This window comes from Protopterus annectens, chromosome 14.part0 (genome assembly GCF_019279795.1).
Source record: "Protopterus annectens isolate FY-2018-M chromosome 14.part0, PAN1.0, whole genome shotgun sequence".
In the NCBI taxonomy this organism is placed as follows: domain Eukaryota; kingdom Metazoa; phylum Chordata; order Ceratodontiformes; family Protopteridae; genus Protopterus; species Protopterus annectens.
In genome coordinates, this window is record NC_056748.1 from 399,472,091 (window position 1) to 399,495,808 (window position 23,718).

The 23,718-nt window shown below is 38.1% G+C and overlaps 1 protein-coding gene across 7 annotated transcripts in view; it reads right to left on the reverse strand.

The window, feature by feature from the left end:
• Window positions 1-23,718, reverse strand: part of PTPRE (protein tyrosine phosphatase receptor type E) — a 2,530,882-nt gene that overhangs the window by 489,870 nt on the left and 2,017,294 nt on the right. For all 7 annotated transcript variants that reach the window (XM_044056172.1, XM_044056175.1, XM_044056171.1 and 4 more), the window contains 2 exons: window positions 9,159-9,235; window positions 3,769-3,805 (listed from right to left, as the gene is read on the reverse strand). In XM_044056172.1, coding sequence (XP_043912107.1) covers window positions 3,769-3,805; window positions 9,159-9,235 — 114 coding nt within the window. The remainder of the gene's footprint in view (window positions 1-3,768; window positions 3,806-9,158; window positions 9,236-23,718) is intronic.

Below are 23,718 nucleotides of genomic sequence, written 5' to 3' on the forward strand. Positions count from 1 at the left end.
CCTTTCCCAGATTAAAACTGCTAGAATGTTTTTTTAAAATGGTAATCATGATTTCATCTTCATTACTCATATTTTCTAAACTGATTGTGACAGTTGAATTAATTAATATCATAATTTCGCCCCCTTTTTCTTCTGATTTTTTCAAAGCTGTATTTAGTGAAACCAAACAGCAAGTGTTCAGTGTCCCATGCCTCAGTCATTACTATGATCTTTAAGCCAAGTTGCTGTATAGATAATTCTAGTTTGTTTCTTTTCTTCTGTTTTAACTAATGTTACATGCATTAGTGCAAAAATACAGCTGGAAGATTTCTTTCTAACACAGATCAGCATTATTCACCTGCAAGTCTGTATTCGTAGAGAAGTCTATACACTTGGGTATTGATCTTCAGTCAGATGGACACTATCCTGACAGTCCTCCAGCACAGATTTTGTTCCTAACATGCCTGACCCTTATAGACTAAGCATAGCTTCGGTTTCACTACTTAGCTGAAATATGGCATTTTCAGTACAGTGACCAATAATTTGGAATAACAGTCCCACCTCTATTTATAATACTCTCAACTTACCATCCTCAGTCTGATCAAATGGTCCTCCTGTCTTGATCAACAAATTGAATGGCTTTAGTTCTTCCTCTTACTTTGCTCATATTCTTCCAATGCTATTTTCTTGCCCTATTGTATGTGTTTTCTCACTAGTGTGGCTTTTTTTTTCATTTGTACCTCCTCCCCTCCATAGACTCCCATCTTTCACTCAACTGCATTGATTGCTACTTAAACACGCTTTAATTATTTTTGCAGCTGATTATTGCTGGTTTGTTTCATCCAGCCAATACTGTAACTCTGTATGAGGTCTGATTTACTGATTTTTTTTTTTGTTTTACATAATTTACTTCATATATGTAGGCTGTGGCTAAAATATGGGGCTGACAATCAAGTGCACTTACCTGTGAAAAATTAACAAAATAAATCTCCATAATTTTAGTCAAATGTGGATATGAGAGACAGCATTCTTTCTAACTGCTAGTAAAATGAGGGACAGCAATTTTTTTTTCAACAAAAAAACAAATCTCTTTGCTGAAATAGAAAAATAAAATACTGACATCTGTATATGTTTAGAGAACTACTGCAAGGAGCAATAAGGAGTGGTAGGTGAGGAAATCTGTTTACAGTTGCAGTAGCTGAATGTAAGTAAGCATATGTTATGTACATTTTCAAATCACATATTTCAATTACTACATTCATACCTCCATGAGCTCTCAATTATACTCTGCAGAGGTACAACTGAAAGCTATATTTGTTGACATATGAAGTAGGTCAGTGCACCTGTAAAGTATACTGCGTCTTACAATTATCCACATCTCCATTTGTTCTTCATTGCTTAGGACTTGTAAGCTTTTCGTGAAATTTTCTCTGGAAGTTTGCTACACTGCTCTAGCATCATAGGAACGTACACAATGTGACAGGGCATGAGACGTAGCATCATGGAAAGGTACACAGTGTGGCAGGGCATGAAAACTAGCATCATGGGAAGGTACACAGTGTGGCAGGGCATGAAAACTAGCATCATGGGAAGTTACACAGTGTGACAGGGAATGAAATCTAGCATAATGGGAAGGTACACAGTGTGACAGGGCATGAAAACTAGCATCATGGGAAGGTACACAATGTGACAGGGCATGAAAACTAGCATCATGGGAAGGTACACAGTGTGACAGGGCATGAAAACTAGCATCATGGGAAGGTACACAGTGTGACAGGGCATGAAAACTAGCATCATGGGAACGCACACAATGTGACAGGGCATGAAAACCATTATAATGGGAAGGTACACAGTGTGACAGGGCATGAGAACTAGTGTCCCATTCTTTTGTGCCACACTTTAAATACCCTAAAATATGTATCCATTATGAAACTGTCTTTAATGTTTTCTACCCTAAGGCTGTTTCCATTTTATTTCACTGCTACTATATTTACTTTACTGCAGATGGCTGTCCTTTCCTCTCTTTTCGGTGAATTGTCTTATCTAAACTTCAGAGTCTGGGTAGTTACTCCTTTGCTAGGATTGGCCTCAGTGTTGTGGTTATCTGCTTTTGTTTCCCCAGTCCAGCTAACTATGCTGCAATGCTTTTGTTCTTGCCTTTGCATTCTTATCTCATGTCAATGAGAACCTTCCTGTGTACATTTCTGTTTGAGCATTCTGTTGTACTTGAAGATAAAAAAAAAACATTCAGTTTTTTCATAAGGCAGGACCTTGGTTGTTTAGCAGGAGAAGATATTATTCCCTGATACCCAGATCCTTCATCTAAAGGCAGATCCATTGTATTATATCCTCATGTTTAACCTTACAGTCTGTTAGTCCATTAACTGTTATCATTTCCATAAGGAGCTCAAAGCTTTTGATACATATTACTGGAAAGGACAGCAGTACATTTTGTCTCTTAGCTTTATATGATTTCTAAAATGTAGACTTCAGTGCAACAAAACAACCATTCTGTTGCACAAGGGGCTGAGCACAAAAGCTCCATTACATTTAACAGTCTTCAGATACTGATTCTGCATGCTTATTAATAATAGTACTTAATCAGTAGATGTATGACCTAAAGCTTTACCACTGCCAGCACTAACGACTATGTCTAATTTCCCTCTTCTGCTTTCAGAAAGTCAGGAATCATTGTACATTATGTTACAGATAACTGATGACTTTATATACAAGGGATCTCTTACTATTGTGCAACTGATTTCAAGACATTGTACCCTCTCTCTTCTCATAATAAATAAATAAAAATAAAAATACTGAGTTCTGAGCTTGATAAATGACAATTCTAGCTTTGCAGCCTTGATATTCTTAATTTTAGCTTCAGCATATCCAGATTTTTCTTCAGTCTGAGCAGTCCTCTGAAAAAGGAAGAATAATTCTGCTGTTGCAGCATTTATGGTGCATAGGATTAAATGCTGTGCATGCAGATAGTAGTTATGGGTGCATAAATAGCAAACACCACGGTTGTTCATGTAAACATGGATACAGAAGCACACAACTTCTCTGATACTTAAACATATGTCTGCTAGCAATAAATGTACATTCATGTTCCTTACTTTAGTGTTATGACACACTGACTAGAAAAATATAGCACAAAGCTGTTCAATGAAAGATATAAACAGTCTATCATTGTGACCTGTTCCTCTGCCTTAACAAAAAACAATCACCATTTACCACCCACAGTGCCCAAAAAACTGTTTAGGGCGGCCACGGTGGTGCAGTGGTTAGCGTTGCTGCCTCACAGCAACAGGTTCTCCAGTTCGATCCTCGGCTGGGGTGCCTTCTGTGCGGAGTCTGCATGTCCTCCCCGTGTTCGCGTGGGTTTCCTCTGGGTACTCCGGTTTCCTTCCACATCTCAAAGACATGCTGTAGGTTGATCGGACACTCTAAACTGGCCCTAGGTGTGCATGTGTGTGCCTACTGTGGAAGGTTGGGTGCCGGGCTGGCAACTCGACACTGTAAAACTCCACTGCCAATCATGAGCGGACAGGTGATCCACTGTGGCGACCCCTAACCGGGAAAAGCTGAAAGAAGAAGTGCCCAAAAACTGTTACAGCTACAAATCTCTCTTGAAATAATAGAAAACTGAATTTTCTCTCATGTCATTGTTGTTGAGTATCTGCTTGCATTACAGGGAGAAAAACAATAATTTAGCATTTCCATGACATCTCTAAATTATTTTTATGAAACATCTGGACATTTCAACATAGGGTCATATAAATATATATTTACCTTGTGCTGCAATGAATTTGTTCTTTTCTTTGTATCCCTAAGATAATAAAGATTTGTTAGTTTTTCACTGCACATTTCAGTAGTTTAATATTTTTGCTGAAGAACAGTACTGAGCTTAAAACATTAACTCAAGTATGTGTTTGCAGCATTACATAAATACTGCTAGAAATAATACAATATGAATTACGACAAAAGGTACAACTAATAAAGGCACAAAAGCAGCACATATGTAAGGGTGAACAATATGTAAAGTGCATGCCACAAAAAGAGCTAATGTGCAATACTAATAATACATCTGACAGAAAGACTGCTAACAGCTATGCCAAGGTAATGTATCAAAAAGAGAGATATAATTTGTTTGTGCTAAAGAGTTGGACCATTTTCTTTGAGCATTGTTTCGTAAAAATAAAAACCGAATATTTCAAAATTCAGTCTTTGCTTCATCTTAGATAAAAATACATATCCGTCCTTATAAAATTCACAGAATGTTATACTGCCAATACTTCAACTGTAACTTGTCTTTGATGACATTTCACATTCTTGAACTGCAAGCATTATTTTATGATTATATCTAATATTTGTGAAGACGACTGCATCAGCTTCACATAGTGTAAACATAAAAATAAAAAAAGAATTCCTTGAAAAAAATATGGAAAGAAAAATAAACATAACTTCAAATACAGGTTCTAGTCAGCCACAATACTCCTACTCTGTCATGAAGGATATGATATCCCTCTCCTAAATCTTATCCTAAACAATAAGTGGCACTGGCTTAGTAGGTTATACACTTGTGTTTAACAGTACAAAGATACATTTGTTTTATTCCATCTGCCAAAAAGTAGATGACAAAAACTATTTATTAAAAATAAAATAAAATATACTAAAATAGCTTATATACATTTTATAATAAATAGGTTTTGCTCTATATTTTTTGCATCTCATAAATGTGGGTTCTGTGGGACATTTCCATTGAGCAGACATTTTGGTTATTAGCTGTGGACTTGTCCACTTTCCAGATTTGTTTCTATTTGTATTCTATCCCATCACCATCAACTTTAATTTATGTTCCAGTACTGACACTGTAATGCAGCATAAGAGGAAAGCTGCACTTCTGAGATGTTACTCTTCAGATGAGATATTAAACTTAGGTCCCACCTGTCTAAAATAGTGGTAACTTCACTTAGATATAATAGCTGTCAAGAACAAATTACTCCTATTTCATATCTATTGAAAATAGGGCACATGACTAGTAGGTCAAACATATTCAACAATAGCGTAGATAAAACTTCCTGGTGAACCACCACAGCTAAAAAACTTTGTTTATTTTAAAAATAGAGACAAAACATAAAAGACTTCCCATGAAAGAGCGCTCTAAACGATTAGCGCTTTCAGCTATTCAGCCTTTTTCAGATCATATTCTCCATAGCTCTCCAACTAAAGTTAAATAACAAATCATGTCCACATGCTGCAGGCAATGCCTACTCATTAACCAATCTAAAACCATAGCAACTAATCATACATTTTTAGGGATAACAAGACTCTTTTAAAAACTCAGCCTATAGTAGGATGTCTGTTCTTTAGTATTGGTTTGAGTGGAACCATTGTATTTAGGCCTGAGGGGCAATCAGCCCTTAAGTTCACTATCCAACTCACTTTGCACATTTCAGTGCGGTTCTTTACATGTCCACCCCTTGAGTCTGTAGAAATACTTTCTAAAGCTTTAAACATAAAGCTATGATCAGGATAAGATGCAACGTGGTCAGCCAGCACATTTTTTAAATCCTTGTGCTTAATATCCCTCAAATGTCGCATAACTCTGTCCTTCAAATGCTGGTTCATTTTTCAAATATAGAACACTGGGCATTTTTGACAAGTTGCCAGGTAAACTAAATGCTGGGTATTGCAAGTTGCACTAGCTTTCAACAGATGATTGATTCCAGATACAGGATGCCCAAAACGATTGCTGTTGTCTATAAAGTGGCAGGCTTTGCACTTCCCACATTTGACCGTTCCTTTCTTCTGGTTACATTTTTCCATTCAAAGCTATCCTTACCACACAGCAGTCTTTTAATATTCTTTCTATTCTTAAAAATGAACCTTGGTTGTTCTCCTACAATATTTTTCACTTTTGCATCTTCTGTCAACACCAGCCAAAACCTTCTGACCACATCACAGATCTTTTGGCTATCTGTACTACATGAAAGAATACATTTCAGACCTTGAGTCAAAGTCCTTTCTTTGGAGGCAGTAGCCACAACTCTGAGGATAGTTTTTCCATTGAAACAGGGATGACCTTTATTGGACCTTGTGCACATCTCATAATAAGATCTCTGTTATGGTGAACTCTGTTCCTCAAATGTTTATAGAGAGTAACCTGCTCCTTTTCAAATTCAGCATCTTCAGTACCCAGCCTAGATATACGCTGCACTTGATTTTCCATGATGTTTTTGAATAAGTGACCTGGGTGCATTCTATTTCGGTGCAAGTAGTGGTTCTTCCATGTATCTTTTCTGTGCATTTTCATATGTAGACCTAGACTAGAATGTAGGGTTACTTTAACATCCAAGAAATCAATCTCTTCCTTTGAATTTTATCTTAAAATCTAAAATATATTCTCACATATAATACAGATAACCAAAAGATCTGTGATGTGGTCAGAAAGTTTTGGCCGGTGTTGACAGAAGATGCAAAAGTGAAAAATATTGTAGAACAACCAAGGTTCCTTTTTAAGAATAAAAAGAATATTAAAAGACTGCTGTGTGGTAAGGATAGCTTTGAATGGAAAAATGAATTCCAGAAGGAAGGAACGGTCAAATGTGGGAAGTGCAAAGCCTGCCCCTTTATAGACAACAGCAATCGTTTTGGGCATCCTGTATCTGGAATCAATCATCTGTTGAAAGCTAGTGCAACTTGCAATACCCAGCATTTGGTTTACCTGGCAACTTGTGAAAAATGCCCAGTGTTCTATATTGGAAAAACAGGCTGGTGCTTGAAGGACAGAGTTATGCGACATTTGAGGGATATTAAGCACAAGGACTTAAAAAATGTGCTGGCTGACCACGTTGCATCTTATCCTGATCATAGCTTTATGTTTAAAGCTTTAGAAAGTATTGCTATAGACTCATAGCTTTATGTTTAAAGCTTTAGAATGTATTGCTATAGACTCAAGGGGTAGAGATGTAAAGAACCGCACTGAAATGTGTGAAGTGAGTTGGATAGTGAACTTAAGGGCTGATCGACCCCCAGGCCTAAATACAATGGTTCCGCTCAAACCAATACTAAAGAACAGACATCCTACTATAGGCTGAGTAAAAAGGTCTTGTTATCCCTAAAAATTTATGATTAGTTGCTATGGTTTTAGATTGGTTAATAAGTAGGCATTGCCTGCAGCATGTGGACATGATTTGTTACTTAACTTTAGTTGGAGAACTACGGAGAATATGATCTGAAGATGGCTGAATAGCAAAAAGTGCTAATTGTTTAGAGCTCTCTTCCACTGGAAGTCTTTTATGTTTTGTCTCTATTTTTAAAATAAAGTTTTTAGCTGTGGTGGTTCACCACAAAGTTTTTTTCTATGCTAATTTTGGTCTGTCTGGTGCAACTTTGGCAGTTTCTAGTTTCTCTTTACATACAACATATTCAGCAATGGATGGGGAATAGAAAATTTATACCGGGCCTGGCACCCATGTCTCTTTTGGATAGAGATAGCTTATAAATGCCTGGCTCTCAATGTCCTAATGGGATACATGACATTATTCTTTCGGGGAAAATTGGCTAGGCTTGGAAAGGCCCCTTGAGTCATTAGCCGAGTAACAGTCTATGAATCTATGAACAAAAGCTGAAAAAAAAAAAAAAAAAAAACACAACAAATAACAACCAAGCCCTAATTCTAATCCTAACATCATTTCCAATATAGAACACTAGGCATTTTTCACAAGTTGCCAGGTAAACCAAATGCTGGGTATTGCAAGTTGCACTAGCTTTCAACAGATTGATTCTAGATACAGGATGCCCAAAACGATTGCTGTTGTCTATAAAGGGGCAGGCTTTGCACTTCCCACATTTGACCGTTCCTTCCTTCTGGTATTCATTTTTCCATTCAAAGCTATCCTTACCACACAGCAGTCTTTTAATATTCTTTCTATTCTTAAAAAGGAACCTTGGTTGTTGTCCTACAATATTTTTCACTTTTGCATCTTCTGTCAACACCGGCCAAAACTTTCTGACCACATCACAGATCTTTTGGTTATCTGTATTATATGTGAGAATACATTTTAGATTTTAAGATAAAATTCAAAGGAAGAGATTGATTTCTTGGATTTTTAAAACTATTCCCAACCCAAACTCCAGCTCTAGCCTTGAAGGTATTATCTTGCATAAAACAATTTAACTATCTGGTCTTTTATGCAGTCTGATATTTATTCAAACTGAATTTAGCAAAATTAATTTGATAAAATGGCCTTTCTTGACTACATCCATAATCACTTGCCCATTACAGATTTTTCACTGGAATCACTTTTTATTTACTTTGATAAATTCAGACTGATTATTCTAAGTGCAGAAAACAAGATTTGCAGCGCAATAAATTACCAAGTTAAGTAACTGTGTTGCCCTTCTTTTGACCACACTGTCTTCCTCCTATGCTTAACATTGTTTCTCCACTGGGTCTCAAACTTACTACAGAAAAAGGATTTTGGCATGATAAACATGGCCTGATCACACTGAGTGCCTTACTCATCAAGACTTCTTTATTTTTGATCACTTAGAAAACATTTTGCGTTAATGGTTGAGTTGTAACTAGCATTTGTTATCCTTAGACTCTGCACTACTATTCACAGATCATGTCTTTTTATAGTGAGCCTCTACGTTTTTCTAAACTAATGGAGGAACTGCTATGCTAGTAAACCTTTACTTGCACTATATATTTGGGTGATCTGAACTGTTTTACCTGCAAGACTTTTTTTTCCACAGACTCTGACATTATTCCTTCAAAATTTGGGGCTTAGAGTGATGATTCAGTCAACTTGTCTTTGGTGAGTACTGAAAAAGTGCATGACTCATGATTTAACAATGTTTTCACTTTAACCATGCAATGCCTCTTCTGGGTGTAGGCTACTGCACAACTTTTGCTGAGAAACATTTTTTATCGTAAAATTCAGCATGCTTTTTATCTAAACTAATTCAGTAGTTTGAAAGGTGAAGGAGTTTGCATTATTTCTTAGGAGATAAAGATGTTAAAACCAGATTCTGTTATCTCATCTTGCCAAGTGACAGTAGAAGTAATTTGGACCCCTGCCATCAAGATGACAACAGAAGAACTTCATGGAGTCAGTTAAATGTTGCACATGTATCCTAAAATACAGCATTTTATGTAATAAAATAATACTTACATCAATGTAAGAAGCGTTTATGTAGTCTGAGCCTGGAACTCCATCTACTGGTGTCAAAACCACCCTGGTCTGGTCATCTGTTAAGAAAGAAATATATTAATCAGCTAACAGCAGCATCCATGGAACAACAACCATTGAAATTAAGGGATATAAATTTGCCAATAATACTTGATGATAGCCACAGGATTACTGCATGCTAACTTATTTTTCTAGGCTAGACACTAAATCTGAATGATAGTCTTCCTGCTGTTTATACTATTAATCCACTATCCTGATGAATCATTGATGTAGAGAATGCTAGTGTGTGTGCTGATCAGATCTACATGTTCTGTATGGGGAAAATGCTTTCTAGAAAGTAGAAAATGATTGTTTAGTCTTTCGGCTTTTCCTGGTTAGTGGTCGCCACAGCGGAACTCCGGTCCGCTAATGATTGGCAGTTGATTTTTACGTGTCGAGTTGCCAGCACTGATGCACAACCTTCAACGAAGGTACACCCATTCAAGCATGTCTCCACGCAGAAGACACTCTAGCTGAGAGTCGAACTGGACATCATCTTACTGTGAGGTGACAACGCTACCGCAGCACCACCACCGCGGATAGAAAGTAGAAAATGGTAAACCTATGATACTGATTAGAATTCACCTATTGCAAGTTTGTTTAAGGTGGCAAGGGATAACAAGGTATTGTTTGCCTGCTGCCAGTAGTTCATTCAAACACTAGAAAGTTCATTTTCTGCTGTTATTATCCCAGAAAAAATGACATTTTAATAAATATGTTGGCCTGTCAGTGAATGGGCCAGGATACGATCTCCTGTCTTACATATACTCGAGTTACTACAAATACCACAACAAATTACCTGCTGATCGGCCCAAGTTCAGTTATTAAAAAAAGCCAGGAAACTCTGCTTTGTTCCCTGCTTGCATAGTAAACTCCATGAATGGCCGTGTTGCTGTTCACTAGTCTAAGTAGTTGCATGTGATTTTTAAGCATGGATGGACGGATAAAGCTAAGAACAGTTGCAATATCTATTCTCAGATAACTCCTACTCACTCATTAAAAGATACACAGCTTAAAATGCACTGCTTTATCTGGTTTCAGTTAACCAGTACTTATTTACCACGTTATACAGCTAAACACGGCTGCTGTTTATGTGGGCTCAGTCAGGCTATGCCCAGTTTCTACGAGTAATAAAGATGAAAAGCACTGTTCTATGTGGGCTCAGGTAATTCACTTTCACCAAATTATACATCTGAGAAGCGACTTTTACCTGGGCTTAGTTAACCCATACTTGGTTACTACAATGCAGCTGAGGATGCAGTGATTTACTTGAGTACGTACCATTGACCCAGGTTTACTACAAGTGAAAGGACAGACATCTGCTGCTTTACTCAGGCTTGGGTATCCCATGCTCACTAATTGCATTATATGTCAGAAAGTCTTTTTTTGGGGGGAGGGGGCTCTGTTAAACCATGCTCAGCTACCTGAAATTAAACAGCTAAGTATTTAAACAGGCTAGCTGAATTATAAAGATCTCATTTGTTGGTCTGCCCAAACTTATCTGCCACAATATATACAGCTGAGAGTCTGCCACTATCCATTTACTTGATGAAGAATTCAGTGTTTGTCTACTACAGATTCAAGTTGCTGTACATTACAGAATATAAAGGAATTTCAACTTTAGTAAACAGTCTCAGGACTGTTAAAGTTATAATCTATTTATCTGTTACACCTATAAAATTGCAAATGACTAATTAAGGCATTGATATATAATAATGATGATAATACCATCTACTTTTGCTATCTTTATGGTCTAACCCTAGTCCTCAGTTGCTGATATGTGCACCCACTGAAGTAAGGGCTGCTGCATGTTTTCCTTTCCTACACCTCCTGTAATGCACACGCATGCTTAAAACAAATGCACAGTGAAGACTAACATGAATGCAACTCTACAGATCTATCATGTCCCAGACAGGTCAATATTAGTTTAAAGTCTAATTACAGCAAGCAGCAGTTCATTGAACAAAAATCACCAAATGGCTGTTCATCGAAAGTTCATATCAGTGAACATTTTTCTCAGGGAAGGAAGTGACTTGGCCAACATATGGAAATTTTCCCTTTTCCCCACTGTAGTGCAATCCTTAGAGTTGGTATATATAAGTGCGGGGTGGGGAGCACAGCCTCGAACATTGTGGGTGTGCGCATAGCCGGCATTAAGCACCCGCCAAACCCGCAGACGCGGGGAGCCCCCGATTATCTTCCCACGTATGAGGGCCCCTATATGAAGCAGCCACGGGTTTCAAAATTGCTTCCACTCCTTGCTTGGTGCCTCGTTCGTTTTGGCAGCACCATCGCGCGATTCCACATTTTTTTTTCCCCTGAAAAAACTTGCTTCCTTAATGGCTGCAGCCAATCAGGTCCCTTGCTTTACTTGTTAGCTGCTCTCAATCAGGTCTGCTTCAGTGAAGCAAGGGACCTAATTGGCTGTAGAAATCAAGAAGCAAGTTCTAGCTTCCTGATTGGGTTTACCTTAATATGTGGTCTGTCACACTGTCATTGAATATTCTAACTAACACTGTGATTACATTTTAGAAAAATGGCAGGAGATTACTTAACGGGTGTCTGCAGGTATTAGGTACTATGTTGTTAACTTTTACTTAACAGCAGGAGCAGGCATTTGTGCATTTCAGAGAAACATTAATTACTGTTGGGTCAGTTCTTTTGATTGTCGACATTAGGCAAATATCTGAACTTCCCAGATTTTTAAGAATATTCAGATTTTTGCTTTATATTGTTGGTTTGTTTTTCATAAAATTTGTGGTTTTCTTATACAGTAATGAGTACTGCAGTCACAAAAAATAGCAGATACATTTAAGTTTTAATATCCTTCAGAAAAATGTATGCTAAAGTGAAGTCTGAAAGCAAGTTTGTAAGTTTATATAAGCAATATTTAAAAAGTGTCCCTATTTTTAAGCCTTTGTACCCCTATTATTTCTGGCTTTGTCCAGATTTTTCATGCTAAGATGTTGAGAGGCATGCTGTGAGGATGGATGGAGGATGCAGGTTTTGCTCTAACGACATTGGGACCAGCAAAGCAGCTCTATTTTAACTGCCCTTGCAAGGGCAATTTCTAAAATATCTGAAAAACTGTCCTTTTGAGGGCAATTTAAAAGTGCTGAACAGGTTTGGTCTGTGTTTAGTAGAAGCAAGCAGAGGATTAGTAGCAGCCTTCTATCAACTGCAGAAAAGGTAAGTTGCTGGGTTTATTTTTAATTTTATTTTTTGCTGGGGGGGGGACCTAGGGAGAGGATTGTATAACTTTTTTTCTGCAGAGTTGTTACACCAAGATGATTTGTGTGTGTGTGTGGGGGGGGGGGGGTGAGGGGCTGTGGTTGTAACAGTTTTATTTTGCTAAGAGTCTGAGGAAGGAAGGCTTGTTTGTAATTAATGTCCAGATTTGATGTAGTTTTTTTATCTAGTCGCATAAGAATATTCAATATCGCATTTTTGTTTTGTGTACAACTGTGCTGAAATATTGGTAGTGGGGGGATAGTGGCTGTCAGAATGCTGCAGAATATACAGATGTTTTAATGTATACCAATGCAAACCCTGTTCTGCTAGTTTGTTTTATGTATACCGGCAATGTCTACAACTATGCCTGATGCTACACCTTTGTTCTATGATCATTTTTTGCTCTGTCCAGAATTATTGTGCTGAGAGGTTGGGAGAGGAGTTAGTGGTTATGAGAATGTTGCAGAATGTACAGATGCTGTTTTAATGTATACTAATGCAAACCCTGTTATACTAGTATTGTGTACACCAACAGCGTTTACAACTATCCCTGATGGTACGTCTTTGTTCTATGATAATTTTTTGATTTGTCTACAGTTATTGTGCTGACAGGTTGGTAGGGGGGTTGCAGTCTGTGAGAATGTTGTGCAATATTCAGATATTTGTCTGGTATTTATCTATTTTCATTAAAACATGTGGGGTACGCAATGCATTTTACTTCATAATCTGTTATTCCAGCATCTGTATTTGCTGATAAGCACATTGTTTTTTTATGTTATGCCTTTGTGTTTTTATTTTACTTTCACTTCATCCAGATTTATTGTGCTGAGATACTGGGGGGGGGGGGTAAGGGCTATGATAATTCTGCAGAATGTACTGATGTCTTAATGTGTGCCAGTGCAACCCCTGTTCTGCTATCGAAGTTGATCATAGCAAAGTTTCAAACTATCCCTGATGTTATGCCTTTGTTTTGCATTTTTTTTTTTTTTTTGGGGCTTTGTCTGGAATTGTTAAGCTGTGAGGTTAGACGAGAGGTGTAGGGGCTGTGAGAATGTTGCACACTGTTTAGATGTTTGACCTGTATTTTTGGTCTGTTAGTCATCAAAAATGTGAATTCACACAATGCATGCTACGGGAAAAATGTTATTCTACCATCCTACCATCTTTATTAGTTCATAATCACGATGTTTTAAACCCCCTAATGTTACGTCCTTGTCTTGTTTTTTTTTTTTTTTTTTTTTGTTTGTACCTCCTCTTCAATTGTGCTGAGACTTTTGGGGGGACTATGAGAGTTCTGCAGAATGTACTGATTATTGTAATGAATGCTAATGCCATCCCTGTTATTCTAATATCTTTCTAAGTTTATCATAGCAATGTTTGTAACTATCCTTGATGTTACACCTTTGTTCTGCAGTTATTTTCAGCTTTGGAATTATGCTGAAAGGTTAGGAGGTTGATAAGAGCTGTGAGAATGTTGCACAATGTCCAGATGTTTGTTAGTGTTGGTCTGTTCTTCAAAAATATGGGGTCACACAATGCATGCTACTGCAAAATCTTATTCTAGCATCATTATTAGTTCATAAGTCCAGTATTTTAAATTCTTAATGTTCAGTCTTACTGTAGTGCTGTCCATCATGTATGGGTGTCTATGTCCTGTCTGTGAGTCTGTGTAACTGTCTGCCTCGTGTCTCTGTCCTGTGTGAGGGAGTCTGTGTGGGTGTCTTTGTGTACCTCTGCGGAACTGGCTACCTTGATGCTGTACTGAGGCTTGCCATAATGTAACAACATTACTACTAAATGCCAGTCAGTGTGTGTGTGTGTATTTGTGAGTGGCTACCTTGCTGTGGTACAGGGGCTTGTAATGTAACATTCGTATTAAATGCCAGTCAGTGTGTGAACCTCTGTCTGTAGCTACCTTGCTGTGGTACAGTGGCTTGTCATAATTTATTGGTACTAAATTTTATTTATTTAACATTTGTTGACCGGGAAATTCCGACTAGGACAGAGCTTATTTTTAGCAGAGGCCCAGGGAGAAATGCTGCAGAAGCATGTCCTTAGAATGTGGTAGGAAACCACATGAATGCAGGGAGGACATGCAGACTCCACACAGAAGGCACCCCAGCTGAGAATCAAACCAGAGAACCTCTTGCTGGGGGGGGGGGGTGACAAAGTTAATTGCTGCACCACTGTGCAGTCCTAGTCGTTCTGTATGTGTACCATTGTGAGTGGCTACCTTACTGTGGTACAGGGGCTTGTCATAGTCATAATGTAACATTGGTACTAAATGCCAGCCAGTGTGTACCTTGACATTTCAAGTCTTTTTAATGGTCTGAATGTAATAATACTACAGTGATTGTTAAATGGTGCTTCATGAGCTTGATAGGGAAGGAGGCATGATGGCAATATGGTCACACTTTTTATATTCTCCTGGGTAGGGCCCCCAAATTGAAACTTGCTGGGGGCCCCCAAAATACTAGCACCGGCCCTGGGTGTGCGGGGTGTAGTCCCCCATTTTGGTGGGTTTAATGTAATGTGTGTGTGTGTGTGTGTGTGTGTGTGTGTCTGTTGGTTTGCTGGCCAAGTCATTTCCTTCCATGAGAAAAGTGTTTGCTAATGTGAATGTTAGAGGAACTTTGGTTCGATGAACAGCCGTTTGCTGTAATTAGACTTAAACTAATTGATATGCACACTTCCCAGACTTGTACTCTGCATGCTATATTTCAATCTTCCAGCAGGTGTCAGCATTGCAGTAGACAGGTCTGTCTTCCTCGCCGTAAGGCTGGGCAATCCAGTGTTAGCCCCTCAATCATACCTACTCTGGGCAGATCTTCTAGTGCTATTTAAACCCAAGGTATCTCTGTCATAAGCAGGGTTTTATTTTTTTAATTATTTTATACCAGGCACATGGCTAACTGGCATGAATATTTTACAAATGTCTAACTCTGGCTGTAGTTTAGATGTTTGCATGATTCTGACCACAGCCTGTCAGATTTGAGGGTTCTGTCTATTATTAGGACAGAGAAGAGGTGAGGTTACTTCATACAGCAGAAAATGCTTTCATCAAATTTCTTCTCCCAGATGACAATTAAAACGTTGAGTAAGGAAATGACAGAGCACAGGTACTGTGTGTAGTAGTTAGCCTTAGAAAAAATAACCATAGTAAGCCCACCTCTGGGAATGCAATACATCTATATGTGCTTAAAATTATTACCTTTTTAACAAGTAACATATTTATTTTTTTAATTTACTTTTGTTTTGATACAGAAAGAACTCGAAAGAACAAGTTTTCTTTTTCATTGGGGAACTTGGGGGCGTTGGTCTGGAAGTCTGACTTGCAGAGTGTTAAACAAGAAGCATCAAGCAAGATGATAAACCAAACCCAGATCACAGGATTGTGAGCAGATGAGAGCAATAATCCCGTGAGTCATGCCCTGTCAGAGTTAGGCAGTGATACAAATGAACTTATTTTGTTCAGCTTCACTGACAGAAGCTGCTTCTGACTTGCTTTACTGCATAGCATCAGCAAACAGTTTTTGCTGGTTACTTAAGTAAAGATTTTGAGCATGACCTTGTGTACCAACTCAGTCAGGAAAAATACGAGCATCAAGAAAAAAAGCAAAGTAGTGGATTAGAATAAGACTAAATGTGAGTCTTGTTTTGCATTACCTGATAAGCATCCATCATGACAGACTACTTCATCCAGTGTCCTTTCGGAAGTTTGAGACTAGATAATGCAGGTCTTTACACACCAAAAATGTAAGTGTTATAAAGTGTGAAATGAATTCTCAGTGTTACACATTAAAAGCATTTTTCAAGGGTGGGGGAGCTCCCACTCTCCCTCCAACATGGAAGCCTGTGTCCTTATCTCCTGCTAATTATATATGATAACTCTGTGATTGTTGTACGTCTGACAGAGTGGAATTCTTCAAGGTACAGTAATTTCAAACTTAGTCTACATTTCCCCATACTAGACTTACATTTTTTATATTTAGAAGAGCACACAATCTCCTCAAACTTTTACATTCAGAAGAGCACACAATCTCCTCAAACCTACAGCAGGAATCCATTTTGTTAATTAATTCATATTCTGGTTACTTATTTAGTACAATATAGGGTCATGGGGAAGTTGTGCCTATTATGGCCCAAATGAAAAGAAAATAGTCCTCTGTAGGCAAGCAGTCCATCTCAAAATGCCCAAATACGCTCACACAATGCACACACACATCTATGAATAATTTGCAGGACTGACAGTTCACTTGAAGCATATCTTTGAGATGTGGAAAGTAACTGGATCATTTGGTGAAAATCACATGGACACAGGAAGTACATGCAGCTGCTGAAAGGTAGCCTGGAGAACTAAGTGCAGAGAAGTAGCATTGCTAACTGTCGTAGCACTGTGTTACCCAGGCTACTTCAGATGTCTGAAAAACACAGCCAGAGACACAATACTGGTAATTTAAAGAAGAAAGTTTGCTACAGCTACAAAATGATGGATCATGTTTAAAGGCATTACTGTACTAAAAATAGGCATGAGGAAAAAAAGAGCAAAGAGCAAAGAAACAATGTGTAAAAGGTCATAAAATACAACTGTGTAAAGCAAATGTGTTAATTTGGAAATGAATACTGAAAACAAGCTCACTTTGTGCATTTTTTTTGCAAAAGATATGTAGCATTTAGGAGGAGTCCAGCATTGTTTAGGATTAAATGAAATAACCTTGTGTAAGACACTTTTTTTCCCCTTATCTTAGAGTACATTATCTTCCCTTTTACATGTACAGATGTACATAGAGAACTGACCAAGAAATGTTTTATTTGTTGTTTACCCTGTTTAGCTTGCACAGTGCACACATTGTTAGGTTCACTTGCAGTCTTGAAGGCCATAAGCTCAATGTTTTTTCTACATGTTACTGCCAATTTCTTTTCAGACTGGGAAAGCAGGCTTACTCAAATCTTGTCTGACTCAGGCAGCACAGAAACTGCTGCTTTCCAGAGAGGATGACCACTCTATTAGTGATGAGTGTCATTCATAGCAGAGTAAGTAGCAGAGGGGAATGACAAGATTTTGCATCAATCACTAAGTACTGAGTGACTGAATGGGGAGTAGTTCCTGTAAAATGAAAAAAATATATATGCATTACTTTTTATAAAAAAGCAGTTGATTCATCACTGTAGATGGCAGATAATACTCCACAGAAGTATGCCTAGGAGACGGCAAAGAACTCAAATCAAAAGCAGTTGTTGATAAACGTTTGCTGAAACTCCACTCAGAAACTCTCAGAGTACAGTACCTAAAGGTACTCCCATTCTAAATAAATGCAGAGAACATCCTGAAGGAAGCAGAATGCCATCCATATGACATTCTTCAGGAATACAGAATGCACAGCGAGAAGCAGCAGCCTTAAATGACAAACATTAACATGGCATTTACACAAGACTGCAGGGGCAAAACATTTGTTAGTTCCCTATTAAAATGTAATACTTTTGTGGCAAAAGTGTGAGAGTTAATGTTATTAAAAAGTGAGACAGTATAGGTGCAGACATTTTTATCTTCAGAAAATATGTATTATCCTCATAACTTTCTAAATGAACAAGGTTAGTGTTTGAAAAGTTTCCCCAATTATTTATCTGTCCTGTCCTAGATGTGAAACACTGAAAGCTATAAATCAGTAATTTTAGTAGATCAGGTTTTGGAGCTGAAAGCATTATAATAAGATAAAAAGAAAGAGAACCATGATCATATGGTACATTAACTCTATAAATATGAAAGTGCAAAGTGCTTGTTATTTAAATATGTAATATTTACTTTATATGCATATACACATGGAAACCCCATAGGACAAAAATGACACTGATTTTTTTAAAAGGTGAATGTCAACTTTCTCAAAGAGTGCACCTGTGCATCATGGGAACTCCTGGAATGTCAAAATGAGGACCAGTACAGTTTGGTAAACAAGTAGAAAGGTAGGAGGCACCATAATGTTTACCACAAAGAAATCATAACAACACTGAACCATTTTTAAGAGTTTAAGAAACACAAATAAGGCAATGACATCACAATGACACCCTATCATCATAAGATTCATTTGTGGAACACATCATCTTTTGTCATATCATACGCTCTATCAACAAAGGACAACATTCAAGAACTAAACAGAAACTTGAGGAATATAGGAGAGACAAAAGTATGAGATAAAGGTTGAGAGGTAGTCAGGAGAACTGTAAGGAAAAAACTGGGGAAATAAGCAAATACAATATCAAAACTAGGCCTGCAGGGTACAGTTGCATCTGGTTTTGAAAAAAGGTCAGGATGTCTGATTTACCAGTGTTAGCAGCAAACATCCTTGCCAAACTTTAACTTGTACCTATTTCATTTTGACCATGCTCAGTGATATCCAGTCTTTCACAAAGACTAATCATGAAAACCTTGGTAAATAAAACAAGCTGAGGACCTCCTCATGATTGGAAGAGTGTTCCTTTCTACAGAGTTGATAATTGTCTTTAAGAGCAGCCAGTCTGAAAAACATTACAGTCTTCTTAGTGAGCTGCAGGATATAGTAAGTCTGGAAAATGCAAGATACAGCCTCACACACTCATGGTTGGTCAAAAGAAGCAGACCGAGCAAAAATCAACAGTACAACTGTGGAGAAAATATATATGTAACTCAGTAAGTTGCATTTGGATAGGCAATAGATGAGAACTACTGCATTAGGAGGTAGGTGGAAACGGAATTTTAAAACTTAAGTCAGGATGTAAAACATGGTAAGATAAGGGCTGGACTACATCAAAGCATGAATAAATTAGCTTCCTGGCATTAAAAAGGCAAAAGCAAAGAATACAGTGGGTTTATTTTACTGAGTATGCAGGGCCTATAGTTTGTAAGCAATAGTCTACTTTATATAAATCAAAGAGCTTGATTTTAGGCAGGTCAAAGATTTATACTCCACCCTCCATTACGTGTTGTGACTGGAAAAATGTTGTAGCTGTGCAAAAAGCGTGGGTGTTACAGTACTGTGTTGCTACTTGAACTGAAAACCAGCATGAAGTGAATGTGAACTAGAGGACACAGAGATCCTGCCAGAATAGTTACTGTAAGTGTAGATTGTTAACAATAAAATGGATATAAGTAAAATAAAACTATTGTAGATGATGACTGCATACTGCAATGGGCTGCAGAACATTTCAGAAATGTTTCACTGCTCGATAGAAAATAACTTGGCATACTCTTCCTCAATCCTATTTTAGTGTAGTGTGTGAAAAAGCCAATTAAAAAATGCAAGAGTGTGCAGATTATAGCACTGAGCCACTCAGGGCAGCTGGTGATGGTGAGCTAAAATATGCATGCCAGAGATTATGTGCAGATAGTAAACATTTCTGAAAACTTCTGCTGAGGTGCTGATGGCGACCAGATGTAGTCTTACAGTGCAAGCGCAGTAGGTGAAAAGGGCAATGAAAATAAGTAAAACAAAGGCGGGAGAAAAGCACATCTGCAGACCACAGTATTGCTTGCAGCAATCTACAAAATATTTCTATGTTCATCTCAAATAGTCAAAGCAGTCATGCATACAGCTCTCCCCTGTAAGTGCAGCTGGAGATGAACAATATTAAGTGTTCTAAAAGGTGGCAAGAACTTTTTGACATGGAGGTGCTTATAACCAGGCATCTTATGATCTGCTTGATCATTTGCCTAGTGGTGTTCCTATGAGAGAAGGGCAATTAAAAAAACAGAGTAAAATGAAGTACGTGTGGACAACTGCATTACTTGCAGAATATTGCAATAAGACTTTTGAAATACTTCCGTGTATAACTGAAGGCACATACCCTTCTTCCGTAGAAAGACATATAGATGCAGCAGCCAAGAAAGCCCATAAATATAAACAAAAGCATCTAGATGAAGATGGCTTTATGGAGTAGAGGGATAAACTCCTGACTACAGCAAGTATAAGCTAAGATCAATGAACAACACAGACACTATCGAAGTTGGGGCAGAGGGACAGCCTCAGGACATGAAATAGCAATTGGTCTGTAGTTCCCTGAGACACTATTAGACCCAGACCCTAAGTGCAACACCTTCCCAAGACAGTCCTGATTTACGGTGTTAAGCCTATGAGCCATTAGAACAGAGGACACTCTGCAGGCATGACTGATTATCACAAAGTGTCTCTCTGGTAGCCCAAAAAGAATGCATCTAGATGAAGAGTAAAATATGTGTGTGTGTGTGTGTGTGTGTGTGTGTGTGTGTGTGTGGTGTGGTGTGTGTGTCTGTGTGTGTATGTGTGTGTGTGTGTGTGTGTGTATGTGTGTGTGTGTGTGTGTATATATATATGTGTGTGTGTGTGTATGTTTCAGTATTTCCACAGATCTACAACATTTCTGAACTTTCTTTTGAGGAAAATAGTAGGCTTCTCCCAACAGGCAAACACAATTAATTAATTCAGTGGAATGGCAACAAATCACTTTGCTCATCCACTATCTAGTAAAACATAAGAAATAATGGTCCAGAAAAAGATAGTGCCACATGCAAGAAATGCTGTCCACAGTTGTAATCAGCTATAGTACTGCAGTACTCTACAGTGTGGAAAAGCACATATGAAAGAATTACCAGCTATCTGATACCAGAGAAAGGGATAGATATCTGACATTTTGTGACAGCGAATTAATTAATAACCATTTTGAGGAGAAGAATGTGAAACATGGAATGCACATTTCTAGAAAGAAAGGATATGTTGGAAGGGCACAAGGGAAGAGAAGATTTGTGGTACACCAAAAGGGCTTGGCTTCAGCTTTCCAGTGGCAAAATTAATAAAAGACATAATCTGTTGCTCAAATAAAGACTTATAAAACGTAATGTTGGAACAAATTGCAAGATGTGGTGGGAGCTTCTGTCTGCCAATAAGGACAAATTTGAATTGCATTCAGGGTAGAAAGCAAGACACAGTGATGGCAGTGTTTTCTCTGTGATACCCAACTGTATGTCTCATGCTAAACAGCAGATACAACAGCAACTGAAATCTAGAGTAATGGGACTTCATATATTAATTGGTGCTTACTAAGATATTGATCCTTGAGGACATTTAGAAGCCTAGCTACACATTCCCATGACATTTTAGCCTTTAAGTGAGAATAACCCAGTGATGAATAGAACATCATGTGTTGCCCCTATCCATGAGGGACAATGGTGATAAACAAGGAGTGAATTTGTGCTTACCCAACCATTTGTTCAGATAACATTTCAGAAGTGTAATAGAAGTACTCTGCTTTATGTAGACAGGAAGATGATTCCAAAGAAGTGGCCATGATCGACATGGGTGACACCCCCGGGGTGAATTTGTGATCACCCATCCATTTGTCCAGGTTGCATTTGAATAGGGTCATTGAGGAGCTATGCTTCACATGAATTGGAAGTTTATTCCAGAGCAGTGGCAATCTCCGGGAGACATACCTGTTCTGTTAATGTCACTGGCAAGGTTGAAATCCCTAGTGTGAGTGACAAAGTGCAGTTTGATTTGCAGATGTGCAGCATATAATTTAGCAATAAAGGATTCTGCATAAGCCATGGACTCAGTGAGTTGGAAGAGGATGTAGAATTTAGTCACATCATCCCTGAGTTTCAGTAGATCAGCCTTGGTATAATCTCTGAATACTGGAGTTAGTGGAGCATGCTTCTGTCTCCAACCCTAAGGTGAATGTGACTGATTGAACCATGGAGGGAATTACAATTGGTAGGGAATTGTAGCTGTCCCATATAGGTGTGACCAAATACATAATTATATATCCCCAGTTGGCGTGCAGATTAACTGGTCCAGAGAATTTTTACTGATGTATGCCCAGATATTTCTGGGCTTCATGCTAGAGGATGTATACATCTCCCAGTTAGTGAAGGGGTAGTTGAAGTGCTCTAGGAGAATGGTGTTTGGCTGAATGCATATGAAATCCGTACTAGACCGTAGGGGTTACGGGGTGAGGATGGCATCGAGTGGGTTCAGTAGTTAGCCATGATGTGATAAGGGGTCTCTTGTTAATGTTAAGTTGTCCCAGTTTATTGTGTCTAACTATTTTTCCCAGTTTACCATGTCTAACTAGTCTGGGGGAAAGTGCTTTATATAATTATATGTTGACGCTGCTGCCTTTAGTGCCTTCATCTAGTGTAATGGGCCTGAACATGTGAAAGGCACTGAAACCTTGCACTGATAGGGCTGCTCTCAATGGTATTGAACCCGGATTCCATAATGTTGAATAATGAGATTTCTCAGTTTGATGACTTCTTTATGCAAGTTGAGTCACTCATCACTCATGTTCTCTGCATACTCTGCACATCTAGAGGAAAACAGGGCAGCTACCTGGGAACTTCCACAATAAAAATGTTACATAACTAAGGGTCATACTTCTCAGTAAATATGAGTATGGTATAAAAGAGAGGTAGCTTACATTTATTTTCTTGTTAGGTAGTGTGGTTTGTGGGGACTGAAGTGTTACAGAGTTGGAGAATACTGTGGTGGCCTGCCAGTCAGATGAGGACAGTATGCCATTCTCCAGCCAAAGCACATACTAGACCTACTGCATTATGCAGAAGCTAATGCTTATCACCATCCAGCATGTGGCAGTAGCTGTACTGTATTATGCAGACTCCAGTTCTCACCATGGTCTACCACTTAGCACTAGTCTTACAATATTATGCAGGATCCTATCACAGCAAAATTCACAATGTGACATATATCTACTATGCATAATGTGGTAGGACTAATCTCTAAAGAGATATAATTGTTGAAAAATATAAGGAAAAAACACTTACTTAATGCTAAATGCAGAGTTCTCGAAAATGCATTTTGACAGATCAGGCAGCAAACAAGATCTGAGGATTGTTGGGACTAGAGGGAATTCTGGGTAGAGGAGGAGCCAGACAGAGTTCTGGAATGAAGTTCTTGAAAAAGGTACCTAGGTCGGATCTGATAACCTATCTTTGAGTCAGCCAGAAAAGACAACATTGGATCCAATGTTTTGGCTTTTCCAACATAAATTCCACCTACAACTGATTGCAGGTACAGTAAACAAATATACTTTGAAACATGATTAAAATGAAACTTGTGTTCTTTGGCTGAATGATTCCATACAGAATGAGTCCCTCATGATCACTCAAACAAATACAATCTTTTTCAGTGTCAGGAATAGAGTCATAATCACTTTTGGTTTTGATCACAACAACTAATTAAATCTTGTATGTTGTGAACTCAACATATAGTTCAGGACTTGACTTTTTTACTTAAAAGGGAACACA